The sequence below is a fragment of the Cyprinodon tularosa genome, unplaced genomic scaffold (assembly GCF_016077235.1).
Source record: "Cyprinodon tularosa strain WSP-4 unplaced genomic scaffold, ASM1607723v1 ctg417, whole genome shotgun sequence".
Lineage (NCBI taxonomy): Eukaryota > Metazoa > Chordata > Actinopteri > Cyprinodontiformes > Cyprinodontidae > Cyprinodon > Cyprinodon tularosa.
In genome coordinates, this window is record NW_024039138.1 from 1,115,098 (window position 1) to 1,130,596 (window position 15,499).

At 38.4% G+C, this 15,499-nt stretch overlaps 1 protein-coding gene across 1 annotated transcript in view; it reads left to right on the forward strand.

Moving 5' to 3' along the window:
- The window catches only part of LOC119792297 (potassium voltage-gated channel subfamily H member 8-like), a 63,125-nt gene that overhangs the window by 11,794 nt on the left and 35,832 nt on the right, over positions 1-15,499 (forward strand). Inside the window, exons 2-3 of the mRNA XM_038298880.1 lie at positions 14,531-14,764; positions 14,863-14,994. Coding sequence (XP_038154808.1) covers positions 14,531-14,764; positions 14,863-14,994 — 366 coding nt within the window. The remainder of the gene's footprint in view (positions 1-14,530; positions 14,765-14,862; positions 14,995-15,499) is intronic.

Consider the following 15,499-nt stretch of genomic DNA (forward strand, 5'->3'; position numbering starts at 1 on the left):
CCAGAGGGTCTTAGGAGCAAGTTCCGCCTGAAATTACATATGTGAATTAAAGCAAGTACAGCTCCCACAATATAAATTGGAAATACAATTGTTTGTGTTTGTATGACAGAAGGGCATTGAGGAATATTTTTCAGGTGGAACCATTATTCTAAATGTCACCATGTCTGATTTATAGTTGATTAAACAAAGAAAGATTAAAAAATTTACCAAATTTCTTTCTAAAACACTGCAAAACACCATGAAACCCCATTTGAAACTCTGGATGAAGCATCCGGCTTTAAAGATCCACATCTTGACTACAATTCAAGCAAATTTGGAATGAATATGTTGAAGCATATTTGTTCAACAAAGGTTTTAGTGGGCAGTGTGCTTGGCAGAAATATGATTTTGGCACAGTGGAGCCAATAGTGGCCAAATTTTGCCAAATGCATTTTTCAACTTTTCCACACAGAGAATCTGGCCAGAAAAATCTGTTGATTATTGGAGACCTTCTGCATAAAATAAAGCATTTTCTCCTTGGATTTAGCTGTTGTTTTATTGAAATTAAGCATTGAACACACAATAATATCACCAAACTGAATAGAAAATAAGAATAACAGAGCAAGCTTATGTAACACATGCCTCCGACCCCTCCTTGGAAAGATCTGAGCCTCTAGTTTCCAGTGATGCTGGCCATTAGTTGGTGTGGCTAAAAATGAACACCTGCAGTTGATTTACTCCTGCAGAGTCACACATGTAAGGTGGAATTTTCAATCTCATTTTATTTGTTTACATAATTTTGAAAAATCTTTCAGAAATTTTAAAGCCCCATTTTGAAAGGCATGTGGATGAAACACCATGTGACTTTTTTTTTGACCATGTCTATAAGTGGCTCAACATATGCAAGTGTCAGATGGGCCCGGTACCAGGCCCGTTGGGCTCAAGCAACTGTCGTATCACTTTGCAGATTACTTATAATTCAGCGATATTGTAGGTTTTATCATATGAAGGGTCTGTTTAAGGCTATTTAGAGGTGAACTTTCTAATTGCCATGTTATGTAACCTAGCTTGAGTTTTAAAACTGTTGGCTGGATATTCTTAAACATTTTCTTTTAGAGGGACGACTAAATGGTTTTCAGTAATTACACCAGTTCATAGAGGTCCTAAACCAGAAAAGCAGCTCCAGATCACCACACTAACACCACCGTGATAGGCAATTGGTATGATGTCCCTTTGCTAAAATGTAACAGGTTATTACACTGCAAAAACCGATCCAGAAATAAGCAAAATTGTCATCAATTAAGTGTAATTCCCCTTAACGTCAGCAGGAAAATAAGATGATTTGCCAATAGAATGAAATTAAATTAGATAGAATCCAATCCAATAGTTTTTTCTTATTTCATATGTAAATTGTATTTTTCTATTGGCAAAGGTCTCACCTACCTGCCTAATTCAAGAACAAAATTGACTTATACGAGTTTGGACCAACCGGCGACTCCCCCTACCCCTCTAGCACAGGTGAGAAGATTTCTTTTTTTAGGAGTAGCCTAACAAAAAGGATTTAACAGCTGGAGTTTATTTCTTGATGAATCAGTGTTTTATCCTGTTAGAACTCTAAATTCGGGTGCAAACCAGTCTTAAAGTAACTATACCTTAGTTTTTATGGTCTGATAAAAAAAAAAAAAAGCTTTTTAAACAATGTATTAGGAGTTAATGGATGTAATATGATTAAAAAAACTAATTTAAACTAATGTGTACTAAATAAATAAATAAAAACTTTATTTGCCTGATGGAGTGAGTTCAGTTTTTTTTTTTGTAGGAATAGGTGGGAACCTGGAGCGGCTTTTCTCTGACAATGGCAGATAAAGGACGGCGCCCTCCCTTAACAGGCCTGCGCACTAAAAAATAGCATAAACCAGGTTAAGTGGCAATACCTCCACTGCCTGTCACTGCATACACAGGCTGTCCAAAGAAGAAACAAATTGCATGCGAGTCTTGGCGCTTCATACTTCAGGTGGAGAGCTTTGCAGACATCTTTTTACTAGATTTAGACTCTGAACTGACTGTAGCTCAGCTAGACAGGCAACTTTTCGATTCTTTTCATGCTCTGTTCCACTTTCTGCTTTATTAACATTTTATCTTTGATTGTTAGAAATTTCAAATGGTTCTCTGAAAGATTGTGCATGAGCTTATTCTATCCGTGCTTATTCTTGCGTACATCCAAATGAAGACTGGTGTCTCATGGGAAAAAAAGTTAGGCATGTGGCTTAAAGTTCATCCTCTACAGAATTAGGTATTATTCCTTTACAGAATCTACCTCCTAAATGCTTCATAGTACTTTCGATCTTTAACTTTTTCCATCCACTCAATGTTCCATAAATATGCATGAAAAAGCATTATAAACAGCCATCTTTCACAGCGTACCCACCCTAAACCCTCTATTCTTTCTTGTATCAAAACATAAAAAGTAAAGATTTATATCTTTGTTTCAAGATTTAAAATAAATGCAGAAGAAGTTTAATTCGACTTCTTGAAAACATGTAACCGAGGCGTTTAGATCTAAATCTGGTAAAAGTGGCATGCTGTTATGTTTGTAATTTCTGCAGGACTTCTCCTGTTACTGTTTTAAGTATTTATAGGGATTCCCCCTGCTTAGGTGCTGAACGTATGTGGGTTTGTAGCTCTTATCACACTTTAATACGCCTGGGTTTCAGCGGGACGTGACAGGCTTGCCTAGTGCTTGGGGAGTGAGTAGATAGCGAATGAAAGAAAGGGGGGAAATATTATGGCTAAAAGGCAGGAGGAAAAACAATGGAGCAGAGAAAGTGGCACCAGATCACGATGTAGACAGAAAATAAATGTTAAAGGTGATTTATGTTTGTGTTACAAAAGAACATTCAGGTGCAAAGATTTTGAAGTATTTAGAGGGCGTTCTTGCATTTTTATTGCAGCAGGAACTAAAATGCAAACACCTTGCAAAACAAATCATAGCCCTTAAATTAATTTACATTTTGTTTTACATTGCAACTAATTTTTTATGCTTTTTTGAATCTTCACCAGCATTTCTAACATATATAAGGCATTTTCTAAGTTCAAAGATGAGGCTTTTATTTGTACCTGGCCTAAATTATTTAGGAAAATCCATAATAAAATCTGCTACCATCCAGTAAATAATAGACAGTATTCACTCTGGGTTTAGATCCAGATATACTGTGAAGGCCTCAGAGTTTTGTTAGAGAATCCTGATGATGGACCATTACTGCATGTCTTCAACATCTCTCTAATCCCAGTTTCTGTCTGCCTACTTTCAAAAAGAAAGGGCACTATAACCTTAAAATCATCTTTCAAAATAAATTTTATTGGCAAAGTTTGACATAAAAACATCAATATAACTATTTGAGGGAAATTTCATAGATGCTTTCATAGATACTTCATAGATGACACCAATACAGTAATTAGTTGATATACATTAAATGGATGTCAAAGGATGGATTTAAGTTTTTGACCAAAGTATGATGATAATTTAATATTTTTTGCGCTCTGGATCAGTTCTTCAACACTTTGTTTCAGACTGCCATATTAGGTTATGATACAACTTGTTAAAATGTTAAGAAATGTGAAGAAATTCAAGGCATACATATCATTCCTCCAGTGTTCAATCGCTTTCTCTGATTTATTTACTTTTAACATTTTTTAACACAGCAAGTTTAAAAGTAATTTTCACCATGGTGTGGTGGAATACTCGATTTTGATTGGCTACAGGGTGTCTGTTAAAAAGTGTTATGGGACACCTTTAAAAAGTTGTGCTCAGATAGCCTGATTGCTCTAAATTGTCGGCTGAAATAAGCGTTATCAAGACTGCATTAACCGAGCTGCAGGTTCTGTGGCCATAGCTGGTTACCTTGGCAACGCTTCAAAATGAGAGATATTAAATAGTCCAATCCTGTCCAACTTAAGATTTTAACAGTAAGAAAAAAAAACAAAAAAACATTAACTTATTCTTAACTGATTTTAAATGTATGTCTTTAGTATGTGACCATGGTATAAGTGGGATAATGCCCTTTGAATTTTCCATGGGCTAAGCGGAAACAGCTCTCCTTCGCGTCGGACATTCATTTTCTGGCATTATGTATTCATAATAATTTGACCTTATAATAGCCAGAGATGTTTCAATGGTTTTTGGTCCCAGCTCCACTATAATGGGGATTAGTAAAAATCTGCATTTTAATGCTTTTTGCAGGGGAGGGTGGAGGGTGGTGCCCAAAAACAGTATGTTTTGTACACCCCTTAAAATGTTCACATTGCGAACAACCCAGAAAGTAAACTGTTAAATAATACATTGATCAAATAAAAGAATAAGACAGTTAACTTAAAACAGGTTAGAAATTTTCTCTTGTACTCTCTCAAAAGAACCCCATCATAAGAAAACTGAATTGGATGCATTACTAAACTTTGAGATTAATGGTAAAGAGGATCAGAGTTCATCTGTTCCAACATAACAAACTCTTAAACAAAAATAGGATTTAAATATCATCCTCATTAGTCTCATACAGATATCGCACACTTCTGCTTCTTTATCCTAATAAATTGGCTGACATTATTCTGAGGGGTAGAAAATAAAAACCTTGATTAAAACCCATAATTTAAGCAACAACTGGGCTACTTTTTCCAAACAATAACATTTCTTTATCTGCCAGTTAGTCATCCTAGAAACACAAGACTTTGTTTTCTATGCAAAGTGATTCATCCAATCCTATTATACACTCTCACCCTCCTTAAAGTCTCTGACTGTGTCATACTTATAGCTCAAAATCACAGAGCCTCCACCTCCTTCTTCATCATGCAGCCTCTTGAACAATCAGAGGATATTACAGCCTTTCCCCATCTATTTAGCACACCTGGCGAAAAATGACGAGCACACAGAGACGACAAGGCTGTTGGCGTTGTCAGTGTAAAGCCGTCTGACTCAGTATTTTGCATTATGCACGCTGTTTCTCCATTGCTTGGAAGGCTGCAGAGTCTGGAAATTAAAAGAAGATTGATAGTTCATGAAAGCTTCTAAAAATGCTCCAAAAATGTATATAGTCGTAAGAACTTAAAAAGGAAATGACAGGAATAAAACTTTGATGGCTAATCTTAAAGGGACGGTTCAGATCATTTATTAGGAGGGGTTATTGGGAGAGGCCGTTAGTCATTGTCTCATCTTGTAGCTTTTTAGATGTTATGATTACAGATCAACAATGTCCTTTGTAAATGGAAATTTAAAGCAAAGCTTTGTAAAAATGTGTTTGCCTAGAATAAGGTTTGATATTTAAACTGAACTGATTTGCGATGGTCATTACCATGCCAAGATCGGTCCGAGCACGGTAACCAACATAACTGTTGAGTGTAAATGGCATGCACAACTGAACTGGACCATGCCAGAGACAACCAAACCATGCTGACATTGTACTAGTTCATCAGTAGGGCTCGGCGCGGTTCAGTTCAGGCTCGGTTATCAGATAACGAAGAGCGCATGAGCAGACGGCATCATCTCCTTACATTTAGCCTCCGTAATCATGAAATATCAAACATTCATAAAAATACTAGCTTCCCTACCGTGCCACACCATTTCCGGTGACGATTCTGCTTAGCAGTGTGATGAATCTCTACGTCTGTTGTCCTGTGCCTGTAAGCCCTGATCAGACTATTGTTTGTAGTATCTACTGCCCAAAAGCTGACTGAATCAAGTTAATTCAGCAAAGGCTGCCTCCTTCGCCTGACTCTCCGCAAACAATGAAATATCACAATTATAACAAAACTTCCTGAATGTTCCAGGCGCTGCCATGTTGACTTGCTAGATTCCTTTTTTCAATCCTAAAGAGCAGTAGTACTGTTAACAGGAGGCGAGGAACCGTACTAGCGTGATGTATAAATGGTCGTAAGGAACCAAGCTCGGCAAGGTTAACTGATCCAAGCTCGGTCCGCACTCAGAATGGTTCGGTTTCAGAGAGGTAGTGTAAATGAAGCTATATTTATGTTAATTGATTAGTCCAATTAAAAATTCCCTAATTTAAATTCAAAAATTTGTCTCAGGGTCAAATTCTCCTGATCTAAAGTTATGTTATTGAATGTTATGTTGTTAAGGCACGAGTTGGAATCTGATAGAGGAGTCCTGTTCAAGGGCTTATTAACCAATCAGAGTTTGCCTGTAGGTACCATCAAAGCTACATGTTGTTATGTAATTTTTTGTAATGTTGACCAGCAAAAAAACAACAGATTGCAGTTTGTCCTTTAATCATATACATTAGTGTAAGAAAATACTAAAACGTATACATTTTTAAACATGGGTCCCATTTAGAGTGGAAGACATTAATCACTATTTAAGAAACAGCAACTCATTAATATTGCAAAGGTTCTGGGATCATGTAAACAAAAGAATAATAAAAGAAAAGCTCCAATAAGGACACTTTGAAGCAGCCTGGAAAAAAGCTTTTAAAGAAAATAAAAGATCAAATCTGACATTTTTGAGTGCGCTACATTACATTCAGCCTTCAGCTTTTGCCCAAAAGCGGATAATTGAGTGCCATATATGATAAAGCTTTTTATAGAAAAAAACCTCTTCATTCTAAAATTTAAGATCAAGTATTTCTCAAACATTCTGAAAAGACACATTTAGTATCATTCTGCATTTTTAGGAAAAATGAAACTGTATTCTTTGGAAAACTGCTGGCGAGTTTCCTTGTTTGTTCAATTGTCACAGACTGCATGAATCATGCTGAGCCTGCAAAATGCTGGACACTGAGAAAAGCTTATTCATCATTAATTAATTAGTCCAGCTGTGAATGTTTACAAATTTAAACAACTACATAAGTAAAAAAAAGAAATGTTTTTTTTATGTTATAACATTTGATGCCATTTCCATTTTCTAACTTGCATCCCTGCAAAGATCAAGATATATATATATATAAAGCAAACAGATTATTTTGCATTTAAGATTAAATATAATATTTATCCAGAACTCCTAAAGTGAAAAACTTTTAATTTCACCTGATTTCATTTTTGTAAAAAAAAAAAAAGTCTTCGTTAAGGAACCTTTCGCTATCCAATTAATCGATTAATCGAAAAAAAATTATTTGCTGCAACCCAAATATATATATGCATGTACAAAATTAAATCCCTATTTCTTCTTACTTACATTCTAACTAGAAACATATCATTTTTAAAAACAACATTAACTTTATTTTGCCCGTTGCCAATCCTAATTTACACGCTGTATACTTCATCCTTGGAAATGCGCCTTCCTCAGCTCAGAGAAGCCGGCTGTCAGATTAATGCTTAGATTACATCTGACATTCTTTGTTAATATGCCAATCATAAAATGTTATTAACCACAGTTCAGCTGATCCTCTGCTCTGTCCGTCCTCACTCCATCATTTTCTTCCCTGTTCTCCATCACTTTTTATTGCTTATATTCTTCAAAGTGAGAGCTCAGTCCTCTGGATTCATTTATACTGGGGCTTTAATTATTTCACTTGAATGAATGCCTCTGCTGAGTGAGTCACTAGTTATACCTCTCTACATTCTATTATGGCATTGTCAAGATTGTTCTAATACCTCAGGCTGTCAACTCGCTTGTAAGAACTACAGCTTTAATCTCTGCCTGATAACTTTATGCTTGTTTACAAGCTTGGTGTTTTTGATTTAAAATCAGCTGCATATAATCTTCCATAACTAACCATAAACTTTGAAATAATTTTATGTTTTTGTTTTGCTCAGCCTGCTGTTCAAACAGAGATTTAGAAGTCATGGATTTAATTTAGAGACAAGACCACAATGATCCCATTATGTTAAAATCCTATGAGAGAAAACCAAAGATATTTCTGTTCAGGAAATGCTCATCGCTATTTTCTTGCTTAACAACAACTATTAGCTTAGTTAGTTCTGATGTTTAAAAGGAGCTACAGCTGGGTTTAAGGTCACACATTTTTGCCGCTGATGGCTGGCTTGATTGCTCATTCCATTCACCTGTCTAGCTCCGCCCTGTTTTCTCATCACTGCTCATCTGATCCACCTGTTCCTGCTCCTATTTATGTCGCCTGATTCCAGCCATCAGTGCCAGATTATTCTTGAGCCTTAGGTGTTGAGAGTTCTCTTGTGTTTCCATAGTGTTCTGATTGCATGATCCCTTTCTGCGTCTGGACCTTTGAACCTGCCTGCCCTTGTCTGACCTGTTTGCCTGGCCTGTTTTCGGGCTCCTGTTGGATTTTTCTATGGACTGAACCTGATCAGCCTCTTGATTTCGCCCTGTGGATTATGCCGCCTTTCTTTGTCAGCTCGGATCTGATCTCCTATCAGCTCTGCAGCTATCTAGGCTTCTGCATCTGGAACTCTCTAGAATCCTCCTCCTATTCTGGGCACAGACTGAGCTGTCATACCAGGTAAGTGACTCATGCATAATCATCCTTCATCAGATTATCGTGGTCACTAACCTGTGTTTCTCTTTTGTAGATGTTCCTATTATAGACGCCCTAGCCGCTGATACGGATCCACAGCCCGTTGATAAATAAAGGTTTTCATATCATCCAGTGTCCTTCTTGCCTAAATACTGGGTCCTCTGTTCTGGAACCTTACACTAGGGGTGGATCAGACCCTCAAAAGTTACAGCCCAGGTTTGAGAAGTGCTTTAACCTCTTAACATCCACCTCAATTTGGTTAATCCTCGCCTATTTTGCATACTCAAATGGGAAAGCAAATAACTTAGGAACTGTAAGCCCAAATTATATGTGCAATGCATTATTTGAAAGCTAACATCCTTAGTTTTCTATTATATAAATTAAAATTGGGTGTCTAAAACACAGACCAACCTGCATCAGTTCAAACATGACTCAAAGTTGTTGTTTTTTTATTCTCGGAAATGATGGGTCTTTTTTGAACAGCAGTAATAAAAACATTCTTGAGAAAAAGCAGGTTTTATTGTATTATATTTGTTGTACATCATGTCAACCACAAATGCAGAAAATTTCAGACCTCTAGCTATAACAGTTCCAGAGCTGTGGGGTTTGGAACTTTTTGTGTCAGCTTGGAGCTGCGCGCAATGGCTCCACCTGCTGGTAAAAATTTTACCGGTGGAATTTTATGCATTCTGAGTTATTACCCCGACTAACGACCCGGTGGGTTTCAAGTGGTCAAATTGACGTGAAATATCTGTTTAATCCTTCAAATAAAGCTAATACTTTGGTCAAAGGTTACATTGTGTTGTTTTAATGTTTTCTGTTTACATGTTTAATCTTATTTATTGATGGGCAAATGCAATAGAAGAGTTTTAATACATACACTATATTGCCAAAAGTATTTGCTCACCCATCCAAATTATTGGAATCAGGTGTTCCAATCACTTCCATGGCCACAGGTGTATAAATTCAAGCACCTAGGCATGCAGACTGTTTTTACAAACATTTGTGAAAGAATGGGTCGCTCTCAGGAGCTCAGTGAATTCCAGCGTGGAACTGTGATAGGATGCCACCTGTGCAACAAATCCAGTCGTGAAATTTCCTCGCTCCTAAATATTCCACAGTCAACTGTCAGCTGTATTATAAGAAAATGGAAGTGTTTGGGAACGACAGCAACTCAGCCACGAAGTGGTAGGCCACGTAAACTGACGGAGCGGGGTCAGCGGATGCTGACGCGCATAGTGCGAAGAGGTCGCCAACTTTCTGCAGAGTCAATCACTACAGACCTCCAAACTTCATGTGGCCTTCAGATTAGCTCAAGAACAGTGCAGCTGCATCCAAGCCATACATCACCAAGTGCAATGCAAAGCGTCGGATGCGGTGGTGTAAAGCACGCCGCCACTGGACTCTAGAGCAGTGGAGACGCATTCTCTGGAGTGACGAATCGCGCTTCTCCATCTGGCAATCTGATGGACGGGTCTGGGTTTGGCGGTTGCCAGGAGAACGGTACTTGTCTGACTGCATTGTGCCAAGTGTAAAGTTTGGTGGAGGGGGGATTATGGTGTGGGGTTGTTTTTCAGGAGCTGGGCTTGGCCCCTTAGTTCCAGTGAAAGGAACTCTGAATGCTTCAGCATACCAAGACATTTTGGACAATTCCATGCTCCCAACTTTGTGGGAACAGTTTGGAGCTGGCCCCTTCCTCTTCCAACATGACTGTGCACCAGTGCACAAAGCAAGGTCCATAAAGACATGGATGACAGAGTCTGGTGTGGATGAACTTGACTGGCCTGCACAGAGTCCTGACCTCAACCCGATAGAACACCTTTGGGATGAATTAGAGCGGAGACTGAGAGCCAGGCCTTCTCGTCCAACATCAGTGTGCGACCTCACAAATGCGCTTCTGGAAGAATGGTCAAAAATTCCCATAAACACACTCCTAAACCTTGTGGACAGCCTTCCCAGAAGAGTTGAAGCTGTTCTAGCTGCAAAGGGTGGACCGACGTCATATTGAACCCTATGGATTAGGAACGGGATGTCACTTAAGCTCATATGTGAGTCAAGGCAGGTGAGCAAATACTTTTGGCAATATAGTGTATGTAATCTCAGGATTAATACATATGTAATCTCAGGATGTTAGCTTTCAAATAATGCATTGCATATGTAATCTCAGTTCCATACCCTCACCTCTCTATTCCACATTCTTTCCTCTGGTGACTGACTTGCCATGTCCGCCTGCACCACTTTCCCCAACAGGACACAGTGAATGGGTGATCAGGAGAAAATCACACCATTCTGGGCCTTTAGGTTTTAATTTTTCCATCCAACTTCATTAAAGGTCTCTTTCACCCTTTGCCTGCATTTTCTCTCCTAAGTCATATGGTCAAATAAGCATTACAGTACTTATTAGCTTTAAATAATTTACAAATCTTACTAATGCATACTTTCAATGCATAAACGATTAAATGATTTTGCTTAAATAACCCCTGCCAGATCTTCGTCTTTCTCCACTTTCTGTGCTCCTGAAAGTTGATTTATCTGCCTCTCTATCTTTAGGCTCTCCCCATCAAACAGATGACCACGCGATTCAAATGAAAGCAATCAGTCAAGGGCGTAGACCTCCACCTCCCCCAACACACACACACACCACCACATGATCTCAAAGGGTTGTGGGGGAGAGGTGAAGGGGCGCATAATCAGCAATTTCTCTCTGTTGTTGATCATGTAATTTACACATATATAAATAGCTGTTTGATATAGAAAGGGTGTGGCTGTTTTGGATCAGATTTAAGAGCTGCTCCAAACTAGATCCAAATCTAAATCAGTTTTGCATTGAAATTTCTTGACTTTCTAAGTCATACCAGGGCTTTAGATCATTTTAGTGAGGTGCAATTAATTTCTTTATGGAAAATGATGGAAACATATGAATTAGTGTTCCTTATCATCTATGCAATTAATATTCCACAGTTTTTCCTCTTTTACAATAAACAGATTCCTCTCATTTGAGTTCTTCGTTTTATGATCAATAATTACCTGTATTTGTGTTTACTAAATTTGATCATTTTATTCTGTGTGTCTTGCCATTAAATGTCCCTGCTCTAATTTAAAGTTTTGTAGCAGGTTGAAGTAGTAACATCAATGTTTGAACTGTTTGAAACCGAAGACATTAAGCAACCAGAGCTACAGTTGAGTGGTTTAGATGTAATAAGCATGCGTTAGATCGTCTAAGATGAAGCACACACTTAGATCTGGATTGAGACATTTCTGCAAGACTGGAGATAAAGTTTTTGTATAATTTTCTCTTTCCAATCTCACTAAGCTTAAACCATTTTACAAAAAGTAAGATGGAAAAACATCTGTAATACCTGTAAAAAGTGGAAAGATGCAATGGGTATGAATAGACACTGTATAAATGAAGTGAATTAATGAAACAGAAATAACATCCTTTCTATAAGTGAGAAAGTTTATAATAAATATTCAACAATATATCACTCACAAAACCACCACCATATAATACAAGGAGATTTTTGATGGATAATTCCCAAATCCCCATGATGATCCATTGCTCAAATCTTTGTAGAAACCCTGTGATCAATTTTAATATGTAAGCTGCAGGCGTTTGACATGTATAAATCACTTTTTATATCCCCTTTGCCTTATAGTTGCAGGCTATTTCTGCAGCCCAAAGCAATATTATTTCAGATTTCAATAGCAATGGTTTGCTGAATTAAAATATTATAGAGGGACTAGAGGGAGGAAGAGTAGAAGAAAACATTTAAGAGGTACGGTAATATGAGTTTCATTGAAAGCTGCAGTCTTGTTAAACTCTTCTCAAAGAAACCTCTTCATTGAGAGATCAATTACTCTCTAGGGCTTAGACCCAAATACAGAGTGAGAGTGAAAAGGAGGCTATGAATGAATGTATCCTGTGAATTAGCATGAAATCTTCAGGAAATTGTAGGTCAAAACCTCTTGGCTTAATAAATCATGAACCGTAAAAACAACTGAGCGAGTAGTGTAATTTTTCTTTAAAAATGCACTCCAAAACTGCTCCACATTCATACAACTGGCCTTGTCTAATAACAAGCAGAAGGAAACCTTAATTCTAAGAAATGTTCAGTATATAAAATGTGTCCCTCCTCTACAGATTTTTTCTGTTTCAGATTATCAGAAGTTTATATATTCTCAGGACAAAAAAAGGCACATTTTTGTCTCCAAACTCGTGCAAACTTGTTTGTACATGGAGAACAGATCTTCAAAGAAATTACAAAGTGATTTGCATTTGTAATTCAGCAGACAACGCCAGCAAACCATTTTTGCTTGAGTACCTTCATCAGTATGCAGATCATAGTCTAACGACACATCCAGGCAAATTTATGGTTGCAGGATATGCAAATGTGAATATTTACCACATGAATGGAGAGTTTTCAAATCGGAAACTCAACTGCAGCTGCAGACTCTTGTTTAGCATGCTTGTAAGTCAGGTGCAAACTTATTTGCAAAGATTTCTGCGGTTATTGTGACCACAGAGGAAGCATTGGTATAATAACAGATACAAGAGAGTGTCTGTATTTTGTAAGAGAAGAATAATATTAATGGAGAGAAAACAAAGCACAAAGCAGTGGATCAGAGCTGCACACAATCTTTTTACAACTAAAGCAAAAACAAAAAAAGGGACATTTTAGAAGTGTGCGTGTCTTGTGGAAAGAGGGATTTTTTTCTTCCCTGATGCTCTTTAACGGGTTCCTTAATGAAGCAAGGTAATGTTTTATTTAATTATCAAGGCCTTACCTTGTTTGGCATTATATTGGTCCAAGTAGCTGTTTAAAGGTGCGAGTGAAGCTAAATCCTGCTGTTTTGAGTGTAATCTGTTGCAGATATGACTACTGTAACTCATTCCCTGTCGGGTTGTTCACCAGCAGACAAAGAAAACTCTTCCATGTGGTATCAAGTTTGGTTTCCATATATTAAATATAAATGTCCATGGATTAGGTCGCCAAGGCCTCTGCAATGGACTGCTGCCCAATCCTCTTTGCACCCGTGCCACATGGTTCCCCCCTTCAGATGATGGGCTGACTTGGAGATGTTCTCGCATCACTACTCCAGTTTGGCCTGGCCTGGTCCCACAAGGAGAAACTTGACCACCAGTGGCTCAGTGATGAACCCAAACCCCAGGCCTGGCTCCAGGGTGAAGTTCCGGCTCTGCATTACCGGGCAATCATAAGGGATTTATGATCAGTTCTTTTTCTGAACTGTTATTCAGAAGCCGTTTGCATTGACAGACCCTTCCCTGCACTTAGCCTCTCGAATCACCCGAGCACTGAAACCCATGTATTTTAAGGTGACTTCTCAAGGAGTATATTGGGGTCCTGTTTAAGGGGCGAATGGAGAGCTGTCAGATAGGTGTTACTCCCATTACAATGCGGACGCTACATAGCGTAGGCAATGCTTTTGATTTACCATTTAGTTTAGGTTCCCACCTTCTCCTATGGTCATGAAATCTAGATCAGGATCAACAGAACGAGATACGCCTTGTCTGCAGGGTACCTCTCCCAGAGGTAGGGTGAGGAGGTGCGTCATCCTGGACAGGCTTATCGTTTTTGTTTTGGATGCCCCAGGAAGAGGAAGCCCAGGGAAATGATGGAGACACTATGTCTCTCAGCTGGCCTGGAAACACCTTTTGCTCCTCCCAGTTAAGCTGGAGGAGTCCTCCAGCAGAGTTTCTGCTGAGATTGCTTCCACTCTGACCTGGCCCCAAATAATCGGAAGGCAACGAAATCAAACAAAATTGGGCCCAATGTATAGAAGAAATTATTATATGGAAGTTCCACTCTTGGGGGTGCAAACCACCATTATACAACTTTTAGATCAATCCAGAGGAACTCTGGTCTGTTCTTGTTTTTCAGGTTTGTTTTAATCCAGCCTCACTGGCCGGTTTAAGATCATGCTACATAATTTGTATGAGACCTTTTGTGTCATGAGTCAAATGATGGAAAGATTCTTCTCACTTTGAATCAATAAGCCTTAGAAATGGCTTTATAAATGTTTTGTTGCAGACCTGTGTATGTACTAATCCTCTGTCCTTTCTCTGTGTGTACTTCATTTTCCTTCTCTGTACACAGACAGTAACTTCGTTCTCGGAAATGCACAGGTCCAATCTGTCTATCCAATTGTCTACTGCTCCGATGGTTTCTGCGAGCTGACCGGCTTTGCCCGTGGTGAGCTGATGCAAAAGAGCTGCATGTGTCACTTCCTGTACGGCAGCGAGACCAGCGACCTCATCACCTCACAGATGCAAAAGGCTCTGGATGAGCGGCGGGAGTTCAAGACAGAGATTGTTCTGTACAAGAAGAGCGGTAAGGCAGCATCACCGGGGGAGGGAAAAGACACACCTTTGACACTGAAATATCTTTTAAGAACTGACATGTTGATATTTGACTTTCTATAATAAAAGGATCCAAGTTCTGGTGTCTGCTGGACATCGTTCCAATCAAGAATGAGAAGAGCGAGGTGGTTTTGTTCCTGGTCTCGCATAAGGATATCACACAGAATAAGGACCTGGACCATGGAAATGATTCTGATCCAGGTGAGCAAGAAAATGGAGAAAAATCAGTTTCCACTACAATTCACACTAAATGATTCTGTGGAGATTTGCGGTATAGGTTTTATTACGATGACTATTTGGGAAGATAAAAACCTATAAACCTCAGAAATACGGAATTGAGAAGTATTCATATTTTAAAGATGGTTATATGTTGTTCAAATTTAAGTTAGACTTTTATTGGGTTGTTCTCTCAGGTGTTTTTATAGGTTGTGAGTTGTTTCAAATATGAAGTTTGTCACGTTTTACATCTGCAAAGTGCTTTTAAGTTTGAGTCCAATTTTAGCGCATTGACATCCTAAAATGCTACAATAAACCCATTACAATCCCAAGAAAACCCAAATACTTTCCTGGCAAACCCAGTTAGAATACAGGACTTGTAGGACACATGGAAGTCTAGTCTATGCCTTCTCTCCGATTTCTATGAACTACAATGGGATGAAAAGAAAATATGCTCAAAGGAGCCCTAAATTATGAATGCATGAACCAA